This window comes from Danio rerio, chromosome 25 (assembly GCF_049306965.1).
Source record: "Danio rerio strain Tuebingen ecotype United States chromosome 25, GRCz12tu, whole genome shotgun sequence".
NCBI classification, from domain to species: domain Eukaryota; kingdom Metazoa; phylum Chordata; class Actinopteri; order Cypriniformes; family Danionidae; genus Danio; species Danio rerio.
This window is the reverse complement of record NC_133200.1, coordinates 7183490-7208622: the sequence shown is the minus strand read 5'-3', so window position 1 is coordinate 7208622 and position 25133 is coordinate 7183490. Positions and strand designations below refer to the sequence as shown.

Genomic DNA, 25133 nt, shown 5'->3' with positions numbered 1-25133 from the left:
AATTTGATTTCATTGTGGGCGGAGCAATTAAGCACATCCTATAAAAAGAGATTTTTAAAACAATGGGATTTTTTTGTGGGGGTGGAGCAACTCCAAACTTCACATTAAAAGGATTTTGGACCAATCAGATTTAAATGTGCAACTCGGCACATGATATAAATAGGCATTTGGGCCAACGAGATTGCACTACGAGTGGAGCAACTCAGCACATTACATAAGAATTTTGGACCAACCTAATTTTATTGTGGGTGGAGCAATTCGACACATGATATAAATGCCCACATAGCAAAATTTCTCTGGCCCACACAATTAGGTTTTGCTTGGCCCACATGCCGCAGTGAATTACGGTACATGACTGGACCAAATCTGGCTTCCAGACAAGGGCCAAACACAGACCATATCTGGGCCAAGTCTCAGCCAAGTTAATAACTCATAACTGGGCCTGAACTGGGCCAGATAGGTTGGTGTGTCACGATTGCAATGAAATTGATAAACCCATGGAGTGATGCGCTTTAGGCACACTATGGGCACGCTTTTTCTCAAAGTGACCTGATTGGTAGAATTTTTTTTCTTTACTCAAAAATGATTTTAGTGTATTTTAAATGTGGGTCAAGACTGGCCAAACTCACATGGCCCACTTATCAAATTTTTAAATCTGGGCCAAATACTACGTTTTACATCTGGCCCAAATCTTGTGTGCCGCTTTAAAAACGGTGCCACCTCTGCCAAACCCGGGCCATGTTTGGCCCACATGCTGTATGCCAGTGCCGGATGAATGTCTGCTGTGCCAGCTTTTTGCCAAATCTGGGCCAGAATTCTTTGCTACTAGGGTGGTCATTTGGGCCAATGAGATTTCATTGTGGGTGGAGCAATACAGCACATGACAAAACTGGGCATTTGGGCCAATAAGATTTCATTATGGGCAGAGCAATTTAGCACATCACATAAAACAAGATTGCGTTATGGGCGGAGCAACTCGGCACATCACATAAGGATTTAGGACCAATCAAATTTCATTGTGGGTGGTGCGATTCAGCACATGACATAAATAGGCATTCGGGCCAATAAGATTTCATTATGGGCGGAACAATTCAGCATTTCACATAAAAACGCTTTTGGGCCAATTAAGTTTCGTTGTGGGTGGAGCAACTCAGCACATCACAGAAGGCTTTTGGACCAATCAAATTTTATTGTGGGAGGAGTAATTCAGCAAAATGCAAAAATGGGCTTTTGGGCCAGTGGAAATTCATTGTGGGTGGAGCAGTTCAGTGCATTAAATAAACACTTTTGAACCAATGAGATTGCAGTGTGGGGGCGGAGCATTTCATTACACCATGCTTTTGGACCGATTGAGTATCAATGTTGGCATAGCAACTCAGCACCACTTGTAAACAGGCTTTTGAACCAATAGGATTTCAGTGTGGGGACGAAGCAACTCAGCACATGGCAGGCTTTTTAACCAATGGCTTTTCTCTGTGAGCGCAGCAACTCACCACATCAAGTAAACAGACTTTTGGGATTTCAATGTGGGTGGAGCAACCCAGTATATCACACAAACAGGTTTTTTTGAAACCACTAGGATTTCAGAGTGGGAGAAACAACTCTGCACTCCATGTAAATTGGACTTTCAGTGTGGGCGAGGAAGCCCAGCACCAATGGGATTTCAGTGTGGGCGGAGCAACTCAACATCACATGAACTGCTTTATTGACCATTGCTAATTCAATGTGGGCGGAGCAATTCAGCACCACACATAAACAATTTTTCAGACCAATGGGATTTCAGAGTGGGCGGAGCAACTCATCATCACGTAAACCACTTTATGGACCATTGCCAAATCAATGTGGGCGGAGCAACTCAGCACCACATATATACAGGTTTTCCAACCAATGGGATTTTAGTGTGGGCGGAGCAACTCAGCACATCACATAAATCGCTTTATGGACCAATGCCAATTCAATGTGGGCGGAGCAACTCAGCACCACACATAAACAGGTTTTCCGACCAATAGGATTTCAGAGTGGGCGGAGCAACTCATCATCACGTAAACCACTTTATGGACCATTGCCAAATCATTGTGGGCGGAGCAACTCAGCACCACATATATACAGGTTTTCCAACCAATGGGATTTTAGTGAAGACGGAGCCACTCACCACATGACATAAATCGCTTTATGGACCAATGCCAATTCAGTGTGGGCGGAGCAACTCAGCACCACACATAAACAGGTTTTCCGACCAATGGGATTTCAGAGTGGGCGGAGCAACTCATCATCACGTAAACCACTTTATGGACCATTGCCAAATCAATGTGGGCGGAGCAACTCAGCACCACATATATACAGGTTTTCCAACCAATGGGATTTTAGTGTGGGCGGAGCAACTCAGCACATCACATAAATCACTTTATGGACCAATGCCAATTCAATGTGGGCGGAGCAACTCAGCACCACACATAAACAGGTTTTCCGACCAATGGGATTTCAAAGTGGGCGGACCAACTCGCCACTTCCCACATAAATAGAACATTTAACAGCATTTGAGACCTTTTTGCATTGCTCCTGGATAAAACACGCTGTCAAGATGTGACTGTTTAAGAGATAATCATGTCTTTTGGCAAACTATTGTGCAAACAAGTTGCGTCACATGACCGTTTTTGGAGTCGTTTTAGCATCTGCACCTGCAAACACACAGGTAACTTCATTCGCACACATGACTCTGAGTATTAAAAAGAAAAAAAAAATGTGTGTCACTGATCTTCGAGACGTTTAAATAAAACGCAGAACATGAGGATATACATAAAGGCTTATCAAAAGCAACTGTATCATTGGTTTCTGTGTTTAAAAGTGACTTTTTTTAGTGCAGAAGCGAGAATGTCCAGTTTCTCCTGTCTTTTGCAGTAAAACGCTCCTGTAAATCCGTCCACAGGAGTGTCGTATCTCCATCACAGGTCAGAGGTCAGTGCTCGGGGCTCTAGAGGTTATCATACATGCGAAGGGTTCTCTCTAACTGCTGACCTACACGCTGGTAAAAGGCGATCTGTTGGCGCAGATACGCCTGCATCATCTCTTTAAAATCCACCTCTCTGCGCTGGTGGAAGTGGTTCATCTCGGCCTGCAGGGCGAAACCCACAGTCCTGCAGCGTTTGCGAATGCCGTCCGCTTCTCCTTGATCCATCTTCCCCTCGTCGCTCATACGTTGAGACTCCTTCACCTTTGCAAAAGCTCCTACAAGGGAGCAAAAGAGAGAGACATTTTGAAATATTGTTGCGTATAAGCGAAGGAAATTGTTATACGTGTTTTCAGCACATCTATTTATCAAAATCTGACTAATTCATCAAAAACTGTAAACAAAATTTAAATTTGCTTTATTTAGGATAAAAGTAAGCTATATTCATGGCTAAGACTGATTAATAAATAAAAAAGTAAAAAAAAAAAAGTTTTATAGTTAAGTGTGTGCGATTTAGGAGAATTTGATATATTGTAAACAACGTCAGTTCAATTTAGGAATTTAAAAACTTTAATTCATTCATTCATTCATTCATTTCCTTTTCGGCTTAGTCCCTTTATTAAATCGAGTTTGCCACAGAGGAATGAACCGCCACCTTATCCAGCATATGTTTTACGCAGCGAATGCCCTTCCCGCTGCAACCCATCTCTGGAAGACATCCATACACACTCACACTACGGACAATTTAGCTTACCCAATTCACCTGTACCGCATGTCTTTGAACTGTGGGGGAAACCGGAGCACTCGGAGGAAACCCACGCGAACACGAAGAGAACATGCAAACTCCACACAGCATCGCCAATTTAAAAACTTCACACAGGGCGTCAGCATCAACACTTCCTATTCACTTTAAATGGGTGATGTCAGGCATTGCCGAACTGCACTGTGGATCTGTCAGCGCCGCTTCAGTGGTGTTGCTCACTGCAGAAGTTGGGAACTTTTCAAGCAGCAACTTAAACGTCAGATAATCAGAGTGCTTTATGCAAATACACCCACTTAGACAGTAGCCGATTAAAGACTAATTTCATTGGCTGACGCTGCTATGACGAACGCGTCAGCCCCAACTTTAGACACGCCCTCTGTCAAGCATTGATGCTGAAGCCCCGTGTGAATCGGGTGTAAAAAGGGATTAGTTGGCTTTCCTTAAAAGTGAGTAAACCTGTTGTGTAAAACTTAAGTGAATGAACTGTGCATGATCATAAAAAAATTAGTTGTCAACTTAATTCCAAGTAAAAATGGGTTTATTCAGTTTTTTAGTCAACTTGAATTTTTTTTCCTTCCATTCCTTCTTTAAAAATACATTTTATGATTATTTAATATTACTTTTAAAAAAGTGAGTCGCCTTAAAATTAAGTATATTAACTGCATAATTATTAAAACAAAGTTACGTCAACATAACAAGTCCAAGTTAAAATAGATTTTCACTTTTGTAAGTCGACTTTAACTTAACAAGTTATTTACTTCTTAAATTCACACTGTAAAAATTGATTAGTTGACTTTAAAAAAAAATTAGAGTTAAACCTGATGCTTTAAAATTAAATACACTCAAAATAAAAAAAAAGATTTTTGCAGCTTGTTCAAATTAAAATCTTTAATGGAAATCTGAAGATTTTTTCAACACATTTCTAAACATAATAGCTTTAATAACTCATTTTCTAAAAACTGATTTCTTTTATCTTTGCCATGATGACAGTAGATATTTTTCAACACACTTCTATACAGCTTAAAGTGACATTTAATGGCTTAATTAGGTTAACTAGGCAGGTGAGGGTAATTAGGCAAGTTATTGTATAATGATGGTTTGTTCTGTAGACTATCAAAAAAATAACTTAAATAGGTTAATAATATTGATCTTAAAATGATTAAAAAATAAATAAAAACTGCTTTTATACGAGTCAAAATAAAACAAATAAGACTTTCTCCAGAAGAAAAAATATTATCAAACATACTGTGAAAATTTCCTTGCTCTGTTAAACATAATTTGGGAAATATATTAAAAAGAAAAAAATCAAAGGGGGCTAATAATTCTGACTTCAACTCTATGTTCAATCCAATTAAATTTGTAAAAACAACATGAGGACAACATGAAGGAATTGTGTGGAACTCAGCATTTTTTACTCTGTAAATGAACTGTGCATAGTTGTAAAAATTGAGTTACCTCAACTTAAAAATTCCGAGTTAAAATGGGTTTATTCATTTTTTTGTAAAAGTAAAGCCAACTTGTCTCTTTTATGGTAACAGGTGTAGTCACTTTTTAAAATAACGAATCGCTTTTGTAGTGCATATATAATCACAAAATATCAATTATATGTATATATTTTCAAATAACATATAGAAGATATACAATACATAGCATAAATACAGATAAATATTTTTACGTAATTATTTAAAAACAAAGGAAATATAAAGCAATTTCGATTTTCAACCTTCATCTAATATATTGCATAATATGTTCTATACAGTTTTCAATAACAGACATAAACAAACAAAAAATGTCAGAAATTCTTTTAAAGCCATTCATGGTTAAGTGAATCTCAGATCTCGGTGAGATGTCAGATAAAAAAGTGCCTTTTGTCCCAGATTAGTTTCCCTGTTCCAGTGTAACCGGTTCAGATCCTGTTGTGACAGAACAAACTCACAAAGACGCACACACACAAGGAGGGAGTGAATTTAAACACACACTAAAATCCTCACACACTGATTCCAGCTGTAGCGCAGGCGAAAGACACAGATTATCAGAGAAAAGCATGACGGATTAGATACCGTAGGCTGATCAGAGGTCAGTGTTTGACAGCGCTGAACACACCTGTAATCTGACACAGGAACTCCAGCCCTGTGCTCTTTTGTGGAGACACTGCACTTTATTACTTTATTTTCTTTCAGCTCACAGACTGAAGCATTACAAGCCCACTGTGCAAACAATGCAAAGCACAAAACAAGAGTACAGGCCAGTGAAAAGTTCTTCGTGCGTCTAAAATAAGACAATATTTGCCTATTATGCTACGTCATATGGAAAAAATATCTCTACTCATTTGAATTGAGAGAACTTGCGTTTTAATAGTCATATCACACATTAAAGTAAATACTTTAGAAAATCATAATTTTCACTATAGAGTCTACATTCTATATTTAACACATTTGGGTTAAATACATGATCAATAATTAAATAATGTCTGACATTTCAACATTAATCATAAGTGATCATAACTTTTTACATATATCAGCACCATTTGTTATTTGATTTTGACATCTAATCGAATTATGGCCTTTTAATGAGGTCATAATTTACAAATAATTTCCAATGATTACAAATTTTCTTCAAATTATTACTTTTAACACATTTTAACTCTAATAATATCAAAATTTAGACTTTTACCCTAAATGACTAAATGACGTGTTTTGCTGTAAATGTTTTATCATTTTAAGATTAAAGTCAAAACACAGATCTCTTAGTGTGTATAACGCTGCCCTTATATTAGAATGGGCCGTTTTTTACATTTAAATTATTATTTTTTTATATACATTTTCCTATCTAATCCTAATGATTAAATAAAAGGTGAAAATACAACAATAAACATAAATAAATTTGATGTATGGTGCATAATAAATTATGACCTGGTAAAAAAAAAACTAATGTAAATGGAGTCTTTATTAGTAATTATGCAAATTACACAAGCAAATGGACATTATGATTGGCTAAACTAAAGATGTATACTGTAAAAATGATTAGTTGACTTGACTTAAAATAAGTGAGTAAACCTGTTGATTTTAAAGCGATTACTTGACTTAAAATAAGTGAGTAAGCTTGTTGCTTTTAAAGCAATTAGTTGACTTAAAATAAGTGAGTAAACCTGTTGCTTTTTAAGCGATTAGTTGACTTAAAATAAGTGAGTAAACCTATTGCTTTTAAAGCGATTAGTTGACTTAAAATAAGTGAGTAAACCTGTTGATTTTAAAGCGATTAGTTGACTTAAAATAAGTGAGTAAACCTGTTGCTTTTTAAGCGATTAGTTGACTTAAAATAAGTGAGTAAACCTATTGCTTTTAAAGCGATTAGTTGACTTAAAATAAGTGAGTAAACCTGTTGATTTTAAAGCGATTAGTTGACTTAAAATAAGTGAGTAAACCTGTTGCTTTTAAAGCGATTAGTTGACTTAAAATAAGTGAGTAAACCTGTTGATTTTAAAGCGATTAGTTGACTTAAAATAAGTGAGTAAACCTGTTGCTTTTAAAGCGATTAGTTGACTTAAAATAAGTGAGTAAACCTATTGCTTTTAAAGCGATTAGTTGACTTAAAATAAGTGAGTAAACCTGTTGATTTTAAAGCGATTAGTTGACTTAAAATAAGTGAGTAAACCTGTTGCTTTTTTTAGCGATTAGTTGACTTAAAATAAGTGAGTAAACCTGTTGATTTTAAAGAGATTAGTTGACTTAAAATAAGTGAGTAAACCTGTTGCTTTTAAAGCGATTAGTTGACTTAAAATAAGTAAGTAAACCTATTGCTTTTAAAGCGATTAGTTGACTTAAAATAAGTGAGTAAACCTATTGCTTTTAAAGCGATTAGTTGACTTAAAATAAGTGAGTAAACCTGTTGCTTTTAAAGCGATTAGTTGACTTAAAATAAGTGAGTAAACCTGTTGCTTTTAAAGCGATTAGTTGACTTAAAATAAGTGAGTAAACCTGTTGCTTTTAAAACGATTAGTTGACTTAAAATAAGTTAATAAACCTGTTGATTTTAAAGCGATTAGTTGACTTAAAATAAGTGAGTAAACCTGTTGCTTTTAAAGCAATTAGTTGATTTAAAATAAGTGAGTACCCCTGGTGCTTTTAAAGCGATTAGTTGACTTAAAATAAGTGAGTAAACCTGTTGATTTTAAAGCGATTAGTTGACTTAAAATAAGTGCGTAAACCTGTTGCTTTTTTAGCGATTAGTTGACTTAAAATAAGTGAGTAAACCTGTTGATTTTAAAGAGATTAGTTGACTTAAAATAAGTGAGTAAACCTGTTGATTTTAAAGAGATTAGTTGACTTAAAATAAGTGAGTAAACCTGTTGCTTTTAAAGCGATTAGTTGACTTAAAATAAGTAAGTAAACCTATTGCTTTTAAAGCGATTAGTTGACTTAAAATAAGTGAGTAAACCTATTGCTTTTAAAGCGATTAGTTGACTTAAAATAAGTGAGTAAACCTGTTGCTTTTAAAGCGATTAGTTGACTTAAAATAAGTGAGTAAACCTGTTGCTTTTAAAGCGATTAGTTGACTTAAAATAAGTGAGTAAACCTGTTGCTTTTAAAACGATTAGTTGACTTAAAATAAGTTAATAAACCTGTTGATTTTAAAGCGATTAGTTGACTTAAAATAAGTGAGTAAACCTGTTGCTTTTAAAGCAATTAGTTGATTTAAAATAAGTGAGTACCCCTGGTGCTTTTAAAGCGATTAGTTGACTTAAAATAAGTGAGTAAACCTGTTGATTTTAAAGCGATTAGTTGACTTAAAATAAGTGCGTAAACCTGTTGCTTTTTTAGCGATTAGTTGACTTAAAATAAGTGAGTAAACCTGTTGATTTTAAAGAGATTAGTTGACTTAAAATAAGTGAGTAAACCTGTTGATTTTAAAGAGATTAGTTGACTTAAAATAAGTGAGTAAACCTGTTGCTTTTAAAGCGATTAGTTGACTTAAAATAAGTAAGTAAACCTATTGCTTTTAAAGCGATTAGTTGACTTAAAATAAGTGAGTAAACCTATTGCTTTTAAAGCGATTAGTTGACTTAAAATAAGTGAGTAAACCTGTTGCTTTTAAAGCGATTAGTTGACTTAAAATAAGTGAGTAAACCTGTTGCTTTTAAAGCGATTAGTTGACTTAAAATAAGTGAGTAAACCTGTTGCTTTTAAAACGATTAGTTGACTTAAAATAAGTTAATAAACCTGTTGATTTTAAAGCGATTAGTTGACTTAAAATAAGTGAGTAAACCTGTTGCTTTTAAAGCAATTAGTTGATTTAAAATAAGTGAGTACCCCTGGTGCTTTTAAAGCGATTAGTTGACTTAAAATAAGTGAGTAAACCTGTTGATTTTAAAGCGATTAGTTGACTTAAAATAAGTGCGTAAACCTGTTGCTTTTTTAGCGATTAGTTGACTTAAAATAAGTGAGTAAACCTGTTGATTTTAAAGAGATTAGTTGACTTAAAATAAGTGAGTAAACCTATTGCTTTTAAAGCGATTAGTTGACTTAAAATAAGTGAGTAAACCTGTTGATTTTAAAGCGATTAGTTGACTTAAAATAAGTGAGTAAACCTGTTGATTTTAAAGCGATTAGTTGACTTAAAATAAGTGAGTAAACCTGTTGATTTTAAAGCGATTAGTTGACTTAAAATAAGTGAGTAAACCTGTTGATTTTAAAGCGATTAGTTGACTTAAAATAAGTGAGTAAACCTGTTGCTTTTAAAGCCATTACTTGACGTTACTTAAAATAAGTGAGCAAGCCTGTTACTTATAAAGCCATTAGTTGACTTGGAATAAGTAAGCTTGTTGATTTTAAAACCATTATTTGACTCAAAATAAGTGAGTAAACCTGTTGATTTTAAAGTGATTGGTTGACTAAAAGTAATGGAGTAAACCTGATGCTTTTAAAGCGATTAGTTGACATAATTTTTGCCCAATGTTTTAAATAAAGTTAAATTAACTTAATAGTTCCAAGATACAATGGGTTTACCCACTTTTTTAAGGAAAGTCAGCATGTTGCTTTTAACGCAAAGGGTTTACTAACTTTAGAAAACGTACTGTAAATAATCACTTTTACAGTGTAGTTCATCATTATTGTTCAGTACTGAACTGGCAATGTACAAACAGTGATCTTCATCAACAACGAGAGGAACAGTGGGCAAGTTTTCCACAATGGAGGGACAAACCAAGTGTCCAGCAGTACCAGGCACAGTCCAGCACCCACATCTATCACACTTTCCTTCTGTTCAGAGTCACGTTATCCTTCAGAAATCATCCTTATAAGCTGAAAATGTGCTTGCATATCAGCTCATCTGGTTTCCCTCAGTTTGTTCTCTGAGGGCAAAACCTTATAAGTGAAGTTTAATTAGATTTGTCATCTCTAATGTACCATAGACATGCTAAACATTAACACACGCCATGAATGACGGGAAGAAAATGAATTCCTCTTGTTTTGTATTTTTGAAACATGCAAAACAAGAAGAGGAAGCTGAACATCCATAAACTGTCCTCTTATAATTTGTGTGGTCAGTGACCGGCTGTTTATTTGTTTCCCTAAATAAGCACAAGTAAATATGGCTTCTGTTTACTCTGAGGGGAAGTTTAGAGGCTTTCTAATGGAAAGCTAACTCCCTTGGTGTGCTAAATGACTTTCTGAGAAGAAAATCATACCACTTGTAGATTTGTGTGGTGAAATAGTGTCTTCTGAATTACAAAATCACATTTCAGGCTATTTAAAATGAAGTGAAATGTGAACAGTAAACATTCTGTAGTGTTTCCAGTTAGTAAGCTAACCAATTAGCATTCAGAGCTAACGTTTCTAACAAAATACTCCATGTTAACGCAACAAATTGTTGTAGCTCTTGGATAAACAGCAACACACTTGTTATATTTTCTTAAATTAAAAACATTATGACAAACTTCAAGTTAATACCACACACAAACGAAATATAAGTCTGCAATGTAGCGTAGCATGATGCTAACTGCAGTCAGAAACAGGATCAGAGCTTTCTCTCAGTCTTTGAGGTGAAGTGAATGTTAATAGCACAAAGAATAACTGACCTGCAGCCGCAGAGCTGTGTTTAATGTGTCTAACAGCACTGGCATGGAAACACAGAGGAATTTCAGACTGGAAAAACAGTCACTGCTCAATTTATCCCAGAGCAAATTCTCAGACACCATAAGGGAAGAAACAAACTGTAATGGAGGCCAACATATCCGCACAAGCATACTCTTCAAGCTAAAAGAAGTATGTTACCTATAAAAAGATGCTTGTTTATCAAGCATGTCATGATCATACGATGTAATCCTGGATTAACACCTATATTTTTGTTGAAAAATGTAATCCATTCCTATTCCCTACCCCTTAGGGCTGTAACGATACACGATATAAAATCGAAATCGCGACACTCAGATCTACGATCCTGTGTCGCGGTGTGATAAGGGAGAATCGCGACACACCCCGTGACTACCTTTCCAATAACGTCACGCGTGCCTGCAAAAGTTGAGCTAGTTGAAGAAGAACGTGAGGAAACACTTTTTTCCGCTCGACATTACGAGCACTGCTTCGTTTAAGCCCTCGCAATTAGCGTTCAACCGGGAGAGCTCGCACGGAGCTCTTAGTAAGGGACTGTGTCAGGAATATCAAAAACAAAACCAACTTAACCCCTCTTGACAACAGACAACGGCAGAAACATTGCCAGTGCTGTCAAAGCATTGTTGTTAATGTGGCTGCGCAGAGAGGGATGGGCGTTCACCAGATGCCCCGACTCCTCTGCAGAGGAAACTTTTCTGTAACCGTGCTGTGCGCTTTCTGTTTGAACCTTTGAGAGTTAACGTTACGTGCTGACTGACAGCGCGATGCTTGAGGCCAGGAAACAGGACGAAGCTTTCAGTTAAGATGAACACAGTTTATATAGTTATACTTTATTTATAGATAAAGGTATATGACTCTGGTTATAATCACTCTATATCTTGCTGGAGTTTATAGCCGTTTCGCTTTACTTCAGGACGCATGCCACTCTGAAGGTCTAATCGCTGTTTTAAGTTATCCAGAGCTGTATGAATGTACAAATCTCGAATATAACAATAGCACTAAATATTACAATTGTAACAACACAGACAGCAACACTTATGCACAATCGATACCCAGCTGATTCAGTTGTTTCATAAGAGGACCGCGCTTCTTCTCTTCTTTTTTCCTTGTCAACATAAAGGCAGTGAGATGTGCCTTGTTTTCGGCTTATAAAGCATGTATGCACATTAATGCAATATCATATTTAAACAACAAAACTGTTTACAAAAAGTCTACATATGCGCGCGTTGTTGTTGTCTTTTCATCATGCAGCACGCGCACTTGAACCGCGAGGGAGAGAGAGGAAACCATCAGGACTTATTCTTTAAAATAATGATTTCTATTAAAATGTAAAAGGTTTTGTTATAATAATAATAACAGTGGGGCATTAAATAAATGCGTATTTTTTCCGTGAAGCGGGCAATTTGAGGAAGTCTGCGATTTTTATTTGACGGAAGAAAAAACATGATTGGAAAAAACAGCCTATGCCGGTTGTTAAAAAGAATCAGTCAGTATTTTCGTTTTGTAATATAAATTAATTATTTAAATGAAAATAATTTAGGGCAGTCCTATTTATTTTATTCATTTTATTTAAATTATTCTGCTCTTCTGTGCTAAACACTGCAGATGCGTGAAGATGCTCTGTTGTTCTGTTCTGTTATTAATATGCTAGCATTTAAAAATAAATCAGTAGCCTATTTTAAAATGCAATATTTAATGTGTCAGACACAAAATAGACACGTCAATTTGTTTAATATAAAATTAATAGTAATCTGACCAGTTAACCGTTATTATAATAACCGATTAATGAGCGGCGGTTGTCTGTTAGCAAAATTAACCGAAATGAGCATCCCTAGTAGCCATTTAATTTACTTTTTCTATGTAAGAGAACTTGATTGAAAAAGAATTTTTAACATGCTTGAACCATCTACAAAATGGATTGTTTGGTTTGGTTTTTCAAAAGTATTTTGTTACAAAGAAAACAAAAATGATATAATTCTATTAAATAAAAAATAGTTTTAAAAATCTTTTTTTCCCCACCCCACACGAAAAAAAAAAATCGTGATACGAATCGAATCGTGGGTCAAAAATCGTGATACGAATCGAATCGTGGGTTTGGTGTATCGTTACAGCCCTACTACCCCTAAACCCAACCATAACTGTAAATGATTCCCAAAATTAGAGAGGAATAATAGTTGATAAACCTAACCGTAAGCCTGAAGCTAACAGAAACATTAAATGTATTACTTAATTCTGATTGGCTGACTGGAATGTTGTTCCAGGATCAACATAGATGTCCATCCAGGAACATGTCCTACTTGGTAAAATCAGGTTAGTGGTTTTTACTCTTTACTCTTAGACTCTTTCCACATTAAATACTGCACATTTTGCTAGGACACCTGAGTGAGCTTCATACATTTAGTGCATTTGAGCTCTTTACTGGTTAAATGTAATGTGCATATTTATATAGCGCATTTATCGTGTCTGGCCATACACCCAAAGCGCTTCACAATCATGCAGGGTGTCTCTACACATCACCACCAGTGTGCAGCATTCACTTGGATGATCCGGCGGCAGCCACAGGACAACAGTGCCAGTGCGCTCACCACACACCAGAAATAGGTGGATTGTAAAGAGTGATAGAGCGAATTCGGTGGATTGGAATGTTAGTGGTTAATTTTTATTGGTCAAAAACTGATTTGATCATTTTAAAAAAAAGTATAAATTTGATCTAAAATGAAAATGTTATCTAAAATTTGACTGTAAACAAACTTTCAGTGCCAAAAAGAGAATTCAATATCTGAGTTAGCATTAGCACAAAAGTGAGGGCTTAAATTTCTATGTATTTTTGTCTAATCTAAATATTCTTAAATCAAGACAAATGACTGTGTAGAAATTAAACTGCTGTAAAATAAATTTAAAATACTAAGAAATTCATGTTTGCATACATTTTTGCTTTTAATAGACACTAAAAGGTCTCAGCAACGTTGAATAAAAGAGGTAACGTCTATGTTTTTGTGTTTGAAAAGGAAAAAAGTTTCCTAAAAAATAAATCTAATTTTTCTCAGATTCTATGACTTAGTTTGTCAATTTTTACTTTTTAACTTTAACTTTTAACTAATTTAAACTTTGTTTAAATTATGAACTTAGCTCATAATTTGTACTTTAGTTACTTTAGTTTCAAAATTTGTTTTGGGTTTAGTTTCAAATTTGATATTACCGTAGGGTTGTCAAAAGTACCGACTTCGGTACCAAACGGTACAGAAATTTAAACATTTTATTTCCCACTAACAATTGAGCGTGTGAACACCATGGCCAATAGTAATCGAGAATAAACTTAACAGCACTCCAAATTTAAACAGGAAATGTTATCACCCTTTTTTTTATTATTCCACTGCCGATTAGTACTAAAGTCAGTGCTTTTATGTAATGTGACCATAGACTACAAAACCACAAAACTATTATGTTGCATGGGTATATTTATGGAAATAGAGTTAAAATTATAAATTTTTTCCATCAAAAAAAAAAAAAAATTCTGTATATTTTCTGCTATAAATATAAAAAAGATACATTTTTAGTTAGTAAGTTTAAGCAGTATTGTGCATTGCTACACTCAGAAATAAATGTACGGTTCCCCCGTGTCCCCGGAAGAACGAACTCAGGGGACCACGAGAACAGAGAACGCGTCCTGTGAGAAATTAGATGCTGCGTTCTTTCTGATGGTCACATGACCTTCACATGTTTTTAATGGAATATTATTTAAACATTAAAGCATTCGTACGACGATTTACTGTTTTTCCCCTTTCAAAATATATACTGTGCATCAAAACATTATAAATATACATTGCACAAAACAAAATAGATTTTCATACGAATTTCAGCAAACAAACACCCTTAATGTGTTTATTCCTTTATTAAGGTGTCCATGTTTATATTCACCGTTTCTTTTAGGGAAACTCCTGTGGTAAATAAGTTACATCTCTGAACTTTAATAATAAACCTAAATAAAACGCAGCACTTCCCACCTCCAGTTGCAATGACTTCTAGAGCAAGTTCGGTGTTCAAGTCTGCATCAGTGCATCCCGATATCAAGATCACATCCGGGAAGTTTCACGCGTCCTCTGTTCTTGCGGTCTTGAGTACTGGAACTTTAGCAGCTGATAATGACGTTACACGAGGACACAAGACCTCTGAAGAACGCATATTGAAAAACAGCAATACACTCACCAGCCACTTTATTAGGTACACCAGTCCAACTGCTCATTAAAGCAAATTTCTAATCAGCCAATCACATGGCCGCAACTCAATGCTTTTAGGCATGTAGACATGCTCAAGACGATCTGCTGCAGTTCAAACCGAGCATCAGAATGGGGAGGAAAGGTGATTTAAGTGACTTGGCATGGTTGTTGGTGCCAGACGGGCTTGTCTGAATATTTTAGAAATTGCTGATCTAACTGGGATTTTCATGTACAACCATCTCTAGGGTCTAAAGGGAATTGTCCGAAAAAGAGAAAACATCCAGTGAGCAGCAGTTCTGGGGGTTCAAATGCTTTGTTGAGGTTAGAGGAGAATGGCCAGACTGGTTCGAGATGATAGAAAGGCAACAGTAACATAAATGACCACTCGTTACAACCGAGGTATACAGAAGAGCATTTCTAAACGCACAACACGTCAAACCTTGAGGCGGATGGGCTACAGCAGCAGAAGACCATACCGGGTGCCACTCCTGTCAGCTAAGAAGGAAGATTGGAAAAACGTTGCCTGGTCTCATGAGTCTCGATTTCTGCGGTCGACAAATCTTCAGCAATTGCGTGATGCTATCATGTCAATATAGACCTAAGTCTCTGAGGAATATTTCCAGTACCTTGTTAAATCTAAAGAATAAGGCAGTTCTCACAGCAAAAGGGGATCCAACCCAGTACTAGTAAGGTTTACATAATAAAGTGGCCGGTGAGTGTATTACCAATAGAGTTCACAGTGGTATCTTAAAGGTACAAATTAGTACCCAAATCTACAAAAATGAGGTAGCATTATGGATACTTCAGGTACAAATATGTATCTTTTGAAAAGGTACTGCCCCAGTGAGAGCACCCGTAGCTTTATCTTTGATGGTGTATGCACTTCATTTAGACAACTGAAAGGGCGATTTCACAGTGTTTGGATTTTTTCAACCATCAGATTCCAGATTTATAAATATTTGTATCTTGGTAAAACATTGTCCTGTCCTGTATGATCGGAAAGCTTATTCCTCAATTAATAAAACTAACACTTGACTAGTATTGTTGTCCAGGTTCACATATCTAATGCAATGGCATTAAAGCATCAAAAAGTAAACGTTGTGATTAAGAATCTGGCCTTTGCTCAGCTGTTCTCCAATGACAGGACAGGTGTGAAACAATCATCCGCCCTCCTGTGAGTGTCCCCTGCTCATCCACACATGCTTTCCTGATTATTTAAGACACATGCGTGAAGTACAAGACCGCCTCAGTTCCTTTCTCTCTACCAACAAGCATTTCAGATATGGAGAGGAATTCAAGTTCTTGCCCTGACACGTTCTTCCTCTTTATTTCAAAACTAAAAGCAACAAGAACCGCTCCAAAAAATGCACAACTCTGATATGTGTGTGTGCGTATGTGTGTATTACTGGCAATAAAATCAGACCAACACCCACACGAGCCGATGAGTTCATGACTACCGTACTCGCAGAGCCCGAGGCCTGGAACGCCTGTTGTTTTTACTCATATTTTTCATTCTCTCCCTATTTTCGAGGATCTTACGCGTTAAAAGCCAAATTCATATCCCACTGCTTTTTGGAGGACTTAATATTTCTGTAGCCTTTAATTCGGGGAGTCGACTGCCTTCAGGACTTCAGGTCATGTCTCCTGCATCCCGCAGCAGATCTGGTTACAGCTTTCTGGCCCGGGACGTGTAAACGGCGTATGGAGCGCGCTCAGAAAGGGCTGTTATTATTTCACCGGGTCATGTGTTGTTTTTCCTCAGTTCATTGGTTCTCTTTGATCTCTCCCTGTGCTGTCGTGTGGATCACAAGAGAAACAGATGTAAATTAAAATCAAGACAATGCAGATGATTTGCTTTTTCTTTTAGAGTCTTTGTAAGTGTTTTTACCTATGGAAAGTAAATCAGAGTGTGAAACCAGTAATATTCAACTGAAACAGTATCATTCATTCATTTTCTTGTCGGCTTAGTCCCTTTATTAATCTGGGGTCTCCACAGCGGAATGAACCGCCAACTTATCCAGCATATGTTTTACGCAGCGGATGACCTTCCAGCTGCAACCCATCTCCGGGAAACATCCATACACACTTATTCACACACATACACTATGGACAATTTAGCTTACCCAATTCAGCTGTACTACATGTGTTTTTACTGTGGGGGAAACCGGAGCACCCTGAGGAAACCCGCACGAACGTGGGGAGAAGATGCAAACTCCACACAGAAACGCCAATTGACCCAGCTGAGGCTCAAACCAGCGACCTTCTTGCTGTAAGGCGACAGCACTACCTACAGCACCACCGCGTCGCCCAAATAGTATCACAATAGACATTATTTACTTCTTTAACCATAATGCTGGGCCAGAAGTATGCAAAAACATGCTCATTTTTCCACATATAACACTTACAAACAAGATAATGCAGATGTGTTAATGTCTCTCTTTTCGAGTTTTTATAATTTTTTTTTTCCGTTACCTATGTAAGGTAAATCCAATTTAAATAATATGAAAATAGACATTATTTACTTCCTCAACCATAATGTCGGGCCAGAAATATGCAAAATAATGCTAAATTATTATGTATAACACTTACAAACAAGACAATGCAGATGTTTTAGTATCTGTCTCCTTTGTTTTTTTACCAATAGAAGGTAAATCAAAGGATGAAATCAATAATGGTAAACTCAAATAGTACCACAACTTACTTCCTTAACCATATTGTTGGGCCAGAAATAAGTAAAAAGTGCCAAAAAGATTCTGAACAACCTCCATAGATTAACTTGATCAATTCATTAGGTTTTCCTGATCAAAAACTTTCAATACAGATGGATGGGGCAACCATTACTGCACCCAAAACAGTGAAAAGCCTTGGAGTAACGATTGATGACCAACTAAACTTCTCTGACCACATTTCTAGAACTGCTCGATCTTGCAGATTCACACTCTACAACATCAGAAAGGTCCGACCCTTCTTATCTGAACATGCAGCTCAACTCCTTGTTCAAGCTCTTGTTCTCTCCAGACTGGACTATTGCAACTCTCTACTAGCCGGGCTTCCAGCTAACTCTATCAAGCCTCTTCAGCTGCTTCAGAACGCAGCAGCACGAGTGGTCTTTAATGAACCTAAAAGAGCACATGTCACTCCGCTGCTCATCCGTTTGCACTGGCTGCCAGTTGCTGCTCGCATCAAATTCAAAGCTCTGATGTTTGCCTACAAAGCGACCTCTGGCTTTGCTCCTTCTTATCTGCTCTCACTTCTGCAGATCTATGTGCCCTCCAGAAACATGCATTCTGTGAATAAACATCGCTTCGTGGTTCCATCCCAAAGAGGGAAGAAATCACTTTCCCGAACTCTTGCATTCAATCTGCCGAGTTGGTGGAATGAACTCCCTAACTGCATCAGAACGGCAGAGTCACTCGCTGTCTTCAAGAAACGACTAAAAACTCAACTATTTAGTCTCAACTTTCCTTCCTAATCTGCAATTGCCTCTCTGGTTCCACCGCTAACTGTACTACAAAAAAAAAAAAAGACAAATTTTTAGCTTCTTACACTTTACATACCTAAAACTTGCCTTCAGTATTTATTCACTCTTGCTCTTATAGTCGTGTAAATTGCTTCCTTGTCCTCATCCCCTTTGGATAAAAGCATCTGCTAAATGACTAAATGTAAATGTAAAGTGTAAAAACTGATCTGTCAACAAAAAAGCAAATAAAAATACCATTTAATATGCATTTGACAGCAAATCCCAAACATTAAAATATCAGTATGTCAGATTTAAAGTTATCTATTGTATGCTCCAAAATACAGACAGAATTTGTGTTTAGCAAATATAAACCAGATATAAACATCCAGAGCAGTTTGTCACTTCCGTCTAAATGAATCAACGCTTTTTTCACGTCACCCCATACTTCAGCTTCTCATCAAATCTTCTATGATCACTAGCATCTGACATGCCCCGCCCCAAAGACCTTCTCATTTGCTTTTCAACAGATGCGTCAAACCGAACTCAACTGCACTCTCACTGGGAAAACAAAACGCTATTGGCTGTGGATTTTTTTCATAGGGAGGAGCTACTCTATGTCCTGCCCTGTCTTTATGAGTCAGTTGAGATTACGTCAAACATCGACCTAAAATGTACATTTCAAAGCACTCCATAGGACCTTTAAATGCCACAGCTTAGCATTCAACAGGTAATTTAGCATTAGCACTTTTACTAAAAGAACTTCCAGCAAATGTTTGTCAGTAAAAATGTAAATGTTATCAGAAAACACACTATTTGAATTCTTAAAGAAGCAAATCTTACTGGTGAAATATAAAAAGGTCACATTGTGAAAAATGTAATGACAAAAAGACAAATATTTTTTATTAAGAAAAAAATGTCAGTATTTTTAACTTTTTTTTTTATTCTATCCCCATTAAAAATATATTTGTAGAGCAACCCATGTTCTGTTGTCATTAATATTCTAATAAACTTTAATAGGTAAAACTGTCCGTGATATGAACAAAAGCATGTGATGCATCACAGTTTGATTTAAAGAGCCCATATTATGGGTTTTTGAAAATTCCCCTCCATGTAGTGTGTAACACAGCTCTAAGTGAAGTGAAGTATCCAGCTAAGGCTTAAATCTGTAAGAGTACAGTGTTTAAAACGGTTGATTCATCTATAAAAGAGTCGACTCATAGTGCTTCAAACAAGTCGCCTTGATACCGATTCATTAGGTGTTTCGCCATGACGTACGAACGAAACCAAGTTATTCACGTGCACGCGCAAACCCGGGAGATTTCAAACCTGAGGCCCCGCCCTCTGACGCAGAAACCCAGACACACAGACACACACACCCACCCACAAACACACACACACACAAACATGCCGGTCGATTGAAGTCACACTGCAGATGGACATTATCGATTCTCTACCCAGAGATGAAACCTCAGCATTATAACCAAGCAGTTGGAAACTTCTGGAAACTACAGGCTACAAAGAATACTTCATCTGCGTTTGTTAAAGTAAGGATCAGTAAAGAGTAACTTACTGATGGACGTCAGGATGAGTTTCTTCCTCCATTTCTCAAGTGTAAGTACGTGCGATTAAAGTTGCCTCGTTGACTATTGCTTGCAAATGTATTTAGTTGTGATTTGTTACTTGTAACCGCGTGTGCTGTATCAGGTTAACTGGCTATATTCTCTTATCGCGTGCAAAGTCACGTTAAAAACGCGATGCGTGCTGTTTGTTTACGGAGCTCCGTGGTAGAGGTCTGCATTCCCGCGGCTGTCCCCGCGCCAGATTTCTGCGGCGCGGGAATAAATTTCCAAATCAATCGCGGGAGCGGTCAGTAACAGGTTTAATTTGGGACGGGAGCGGGCTGTCTAGCAATATCGTGGATATTGCTATGCGAATGAGACAGAGCTTTGCCTGCCTGTGTGTCTGCTTAGCGCTTGTGTGTATGTGTTAGTGCGCGCGTATGAGAGAGAGAGAGAGAGAGAGAGAGAGAGAGAGCTCTGTCTGGCTGTCTCGACTGTTTTGCTGGGTGATTTTAGGTTATGTTCTCCCCCGCTCTTTAGCGGGATCGGGCGCGGCGGGCAGAAAACGGGGCGGTTCGGGCACCGGGACAAGAAATTCTAAAAATAAGCGGGAGCGGTCGGGTTCAGGCTAAAACCTGGCGGGTGCGGGCGGAAGCGGGAGCGTTGTCGTCCAGAGGTGTTTGTGTGTGTGTGTGTGTGTGTGTGTGTGTGTGTGGCAGCTAAAATCCACGCCTACACTATGGAGCGCGTATGAACTGTGATTACTTTTATATTGCTGATTAGCTATTGGCCATTTCATTCTCTGACTGAAGGCAGTCGACCAATCGTGACAGACTGTCATCGGTCCAATCAGCGCAGATTAGCTTCGCGCTAAGGAGGGGTTTGGGAACAAATGAATCACTGGACGATTCATACAGGAGTCGCTGGGATAATTAGGTAAAAATAAATGCAGATTATAAGACCATGAAAGTGTTTTTTGACTTTGCATGCATATTAGACTGTTGTTGGAGACCCTTTACAACCAAGATATGACCCTATTTCATGTATAATATGGGCTCTTTAAAAAAAATCTTGAATGGTTATAAAAGTCTTTATAATCATTAAAATAATTTATTTTAAAAAATAGTTAAAACAATCTTAAATGATAGTAATGATGTGACATAGTTCCGTAAACTTCCTACTTCTCTGTTTACCCGTCTGATTTTATGGTCAGTCTTTTTTGACCGCCCACTTTGGTTTAAAAGAATATCTCAACGGCGAATGCATCAAGTATAAATGCTCGTCCGTTTTGGAAGGTGCGCGAGCGATGCTGCGCCAGGCAAAAGTATAAATCAACCTTTCATCATATTATTGTCTTATTCAGCCAAATAATTCGATTACTGATGTTCATGTAAATTTAGCGAAAGATTCAAAGTAAATCGGCACACTGCCACTTTAGCTCTCAAAAAAAATTTTTAATGTCAATATCACAACGTTTCGACCGACATGGTCTTCATCAGGTAAAGCATTGCAAATGGAAGTACTCCAGAAATAGTCAAACAGCTCTACACAGCACCTGCAGTCAATTATCACATGTAAATGTAGTCACTATGAGCTAGCAAGATAAACACCATACATTTTGAGTTCACCCGGACTTTAAAGATGATAAGGAATGAACATATTTAACTTTTGTAAGTTCTGCCTATGCCTTTACGAGAAGCTAAAAAGGAGTAATAGTTGAGTGAATTTTCACAACGCTTGTTTCAGTATGACCTGTCAGGTTCAGTATGTGGATCCATGTAATGTGAGGTATGTTTAAAATGCTTCCAGCACCTTTAATGAGACCCTGACATTTGAGAGCTGTAATCAGCATGACGATTTAATGTTGCCAAACAGGTTAGCGCCCCGGTGAGGTCAGTAGATTGTTTAGGAGAACAGAAATTTGTTCACAATCCAGACCCCTGATGTAGAATTAATGATTTGCCATCAATATAAATGTATTCTCATAAAGTGGAAGTTATTTCACCGTCTTTAAATTTTTAGTTTGCCTCACGATATTCAGCAGAATTGGTTCATATTGATAAAAACCCACCCTGAGCAAATAGCTGACGTCTGAGAGTGCAATGAAAAGAGGCCTGAAGGATTGCTCCAGTTTCACCTCCACACCCTATAACGGTCGTAACATGATTACCGGTTCATGCTCAGACACAATGGATAATGGCCTTTTTGAATAATCGAGTTGCTAACAGCGACTAATTCACATAACACATGCCTCCTACAGTAGACATTCTATAGGGTTTACTATATTGTGGCTCTCATGTTATCCGCAGGCAGATTTAGCATCAGTATCATTGAAGAGCCCTTGTCAGTTCAATATTGAATTGGCTAAATCATTATGATATTGATTCAATATTCAATAAGGTGGTATTGTTTTGTCATTCTATGATTTTGTAGCTTATTATTTGTTGAAATAAGTTCAAAACAGCAACATAAAATTTCATTATGGATCTATAATATGACATTTCAAGTTTGATTGGTCACACTTTACAATCAGGTTTCATTCGATAATGTATTTACTAACACGGACTAAGTATGAACAATAGTTTTACAGCATTTATTATTCATATTTCAACATTTACTAATGAATTATTAGTATCTAAATTTAAGCTTGTTAACATTAGTTAATGCCCTGAGCAATAACATGAACTTAGAATGAACAACTTAATTTTCATTAACTAATAATGTTAGTAAATACATTAACAAATGCAAACTTATTGTAAATGGTTACCATTTTATATATATATATATATATATATATATATATAGAATTTGATTGAAGATATATATATATATATATATATATATATATTTCTAGTGGATTAACTTGCATGAATTAATTGTTAACCTTAAGAATAACAATGTAAGATAGAGAAATAAACATGCAGGCTTTAATGTCTATCTATTTGTCCCTCCGTATCCACCCTTAAAACCTTCAAACCAAAGTGTTATCATTTGATTTAATATGTTTGAATTAGTTTGATGTATGTTGAGATGACTAGAAAAGTTAACTTTTTTTTTTTAATTTTGTGAATTTACTACTATAAATTTATCTAATTACATTTTAATATGCAAAAGTAATAATTGCTAAGCCAAAGCTCTTCAAATTGACATTATCTTAGCCTGTTCATAAAGGATTGTCAGTTGGTGAGTGAGAAAAGAAAAAAAATTAAGCATAAAAATAGGCAGAAACAGTACAATAATAAAGTGACAAACAAAAATTCCTGAAACAAAAATCCCTGAAATATATTTCTATATTAGGGATGCCACGATTCTCAATTTAATATTGAACCGTTCGGTACGACATCCACGGTTCAATACGCTCTTGTGAATTGTAGTTTTCTCGGTTTTACGTTTAAATAATGTATGTGTGTTTTATATCTCCCTGCATTGACTGTTTGTGTGCGCCTGTAAGTCTATGAGCTGAGATGAGGAAACTCCTCCCTGCGAGTAAATATCCAATCACTATGCTCTAAAGTTAGGGGGTGCTTAACCATCACTCCACACTTTAAGATGGCGAGCGGCGGTAAAGTGAGGCTGAGGCAACAGTACAAGGAAGCGCCGGCATCTTTCAAATCTGCGGTGTGAGGACATTTCGGTTTTGCCGGTAAGTATAATGAAAATAAAAAAAACAGTGAAAAATAAATGTGTTTTACACGTATAAACATGACTGCACATCTGCAGCGCCATCACCCAGCAGTATCACTGTCTGAAGGCAGGATAGCAGAGAAAGTAATAAACAAATAAATAGCAAACAATCCCTCTCTTAATCCTTCCAGCAAACTACCCAACTGGTTCCGAGAGACACATAAAATAACAAAGGCAGTGGGGGTGTTCATTGCTAAAGATTTGCTTGCGTTTTCGGTGATTGGAGATGCGGGCTTTTGTCATCTCATAAAAGCACTCGATCCGAGTTACAGACTACAGTCTGGCATTCACACCGAGATAATTAAGATGGTTTGTTTATGTTTACTTAAGTACAAATATGTGTATTTGAAATGGCCAATTTATCTTAATAACTTCACATGTATGTTTATTTTCAAAATGTAGGTATGTATGTGTTCCCCAGTTTGTACATGGGCTACCAGCAGCTGTGAGATTTCAGTGATAATTTTTTTTTTGTACAATACACTAGGAACTAGTGGACTTTTCTTGGCTTTTAAGTAAAACAAAATGAGTATAGCAATAAATCATTTTTATTTTTTTCCTTAACCTCATACTGTTCCTATTGTCTATAGAATAACAACAACAACAACAAAAAGCACGTGTCAAGCCATGAGAACCGAACCGAAAACCGTGTTAAAAAACTAAGGTATGTATTGAACCGTGGGCTAACTGTATTGTTGCATCCTAATATATACACACACACACACACACACACACAGGGCTCAACAATAAGGAATGCCCGATGGCCCGGGGCCAGCATGAGAAACTCTGGGGAGAGTAGACAGGATCATTACTGGCCCGATCTGTGCCTGCGACTATTTGTCAATTGTGTGCAAATTCGGTCTTAGAATCAAGAGTTTGTGCTTTTAAGCCTATTAAAGCTACCCTCTCTGTGATGTCATAAACACCCTATTGCTTTTCGGTTCCTCTTATCAAATTGGATGTTGTGAGCACCTTTTTAAAATTTTTTTGTAACCTGGTAACAACCAGTACAGTAAAGATACAACAATATGGTGGATGGTGGCAACATCAAATTATGAGGCTAAAAGAAAACGCTTCGAGCATCTTTTAGAAAAGAAGACTTTCCATGGGTACAATATGACAAAAAAATAAAGTGATGTTTTGCACAGTTTGCCGTCATTTGGCAAGTCAGACACATTTTGTTACATAATTTAGAACTGCAATAAAATACTTGCACATTTTCCATACTGCTCTTTTAAATTGCATAACACTTTGAATTTTGCTCATCATACATTTATTAACATTTTTGTAATATTTACATTCTAGATTCACAGACATTATCTTTGACACATGATTTAAAAAATGTGATTAAGAAATAGCTATTAACTTTTGTTTTTTGGTAGAGCTTGTGAAAA

The 25133-nt window shown here is 36.7% G+C and overlaps 2 protein-coding genes and 1 long non-coding RNA gene across 12 annotated transcripts in view; 1 reads left to right on the top strand and 2 right to left on the bottom strand.

The window, feature by feature from the left end:
• The window catches only part of snupn (snurportin 1), a 63840-nt gene that overhangs the window by 17090 nt on the left and 21617 nt on the right, over nt 1-25133 (top strand). For 4 of the 10 annotated variants that reach the window (XM_073941787.1, XM_073941788.1, XM_073941784.1 and 1 more), the window contains 2 exons: nt 23570-23698; nt 24330-24403. The gene's annotated coding sequence lies outside the window, so the exon portion shown is untranslated. Of the gene's footprint in view, nt 1-11499; nt 11618-13080; nt 13130-23569; nt 23699-24329; nt 24404-25133 lie in introns of those variants that run through there. The other 6 variants (XM_073941782.1, XM_073941791.1, XM_073941789.1 and 3 more) reach the window with 3 other exon arrangements.
• Nucleotides 1170-25133, bottom strand: part of snx33 (sorting nexin 33) — a 30156-nt gene continuing 6192 nt past the window's right edge. The window contains exon 2 of the mRNA NM_001122855.2: nt 1170-3225. Within this exon, the coding sequence (NP_001116327.1) occupies nt 2972-3225 (254 nt within the window). The 3' untranslated portion in view covers nt 1170-2971. The remainder of the gene's footprint in view (nt 3226-25133) is intronic.
• LOC141380876 (uncharacterized) lies at nt 6401-8545 on the bottom strand. Its single transcript, XR_012400207.1, has 4 exons — nt 8148-8545; nt 7688-7917; nt 7089-7641; nt 6401-6766 (listed from the first exon to the last, which is right to left on the bottom strand). It is a non-coding gene; the product is annotated as an uncharacterized lncRNA (long non-coding RNA).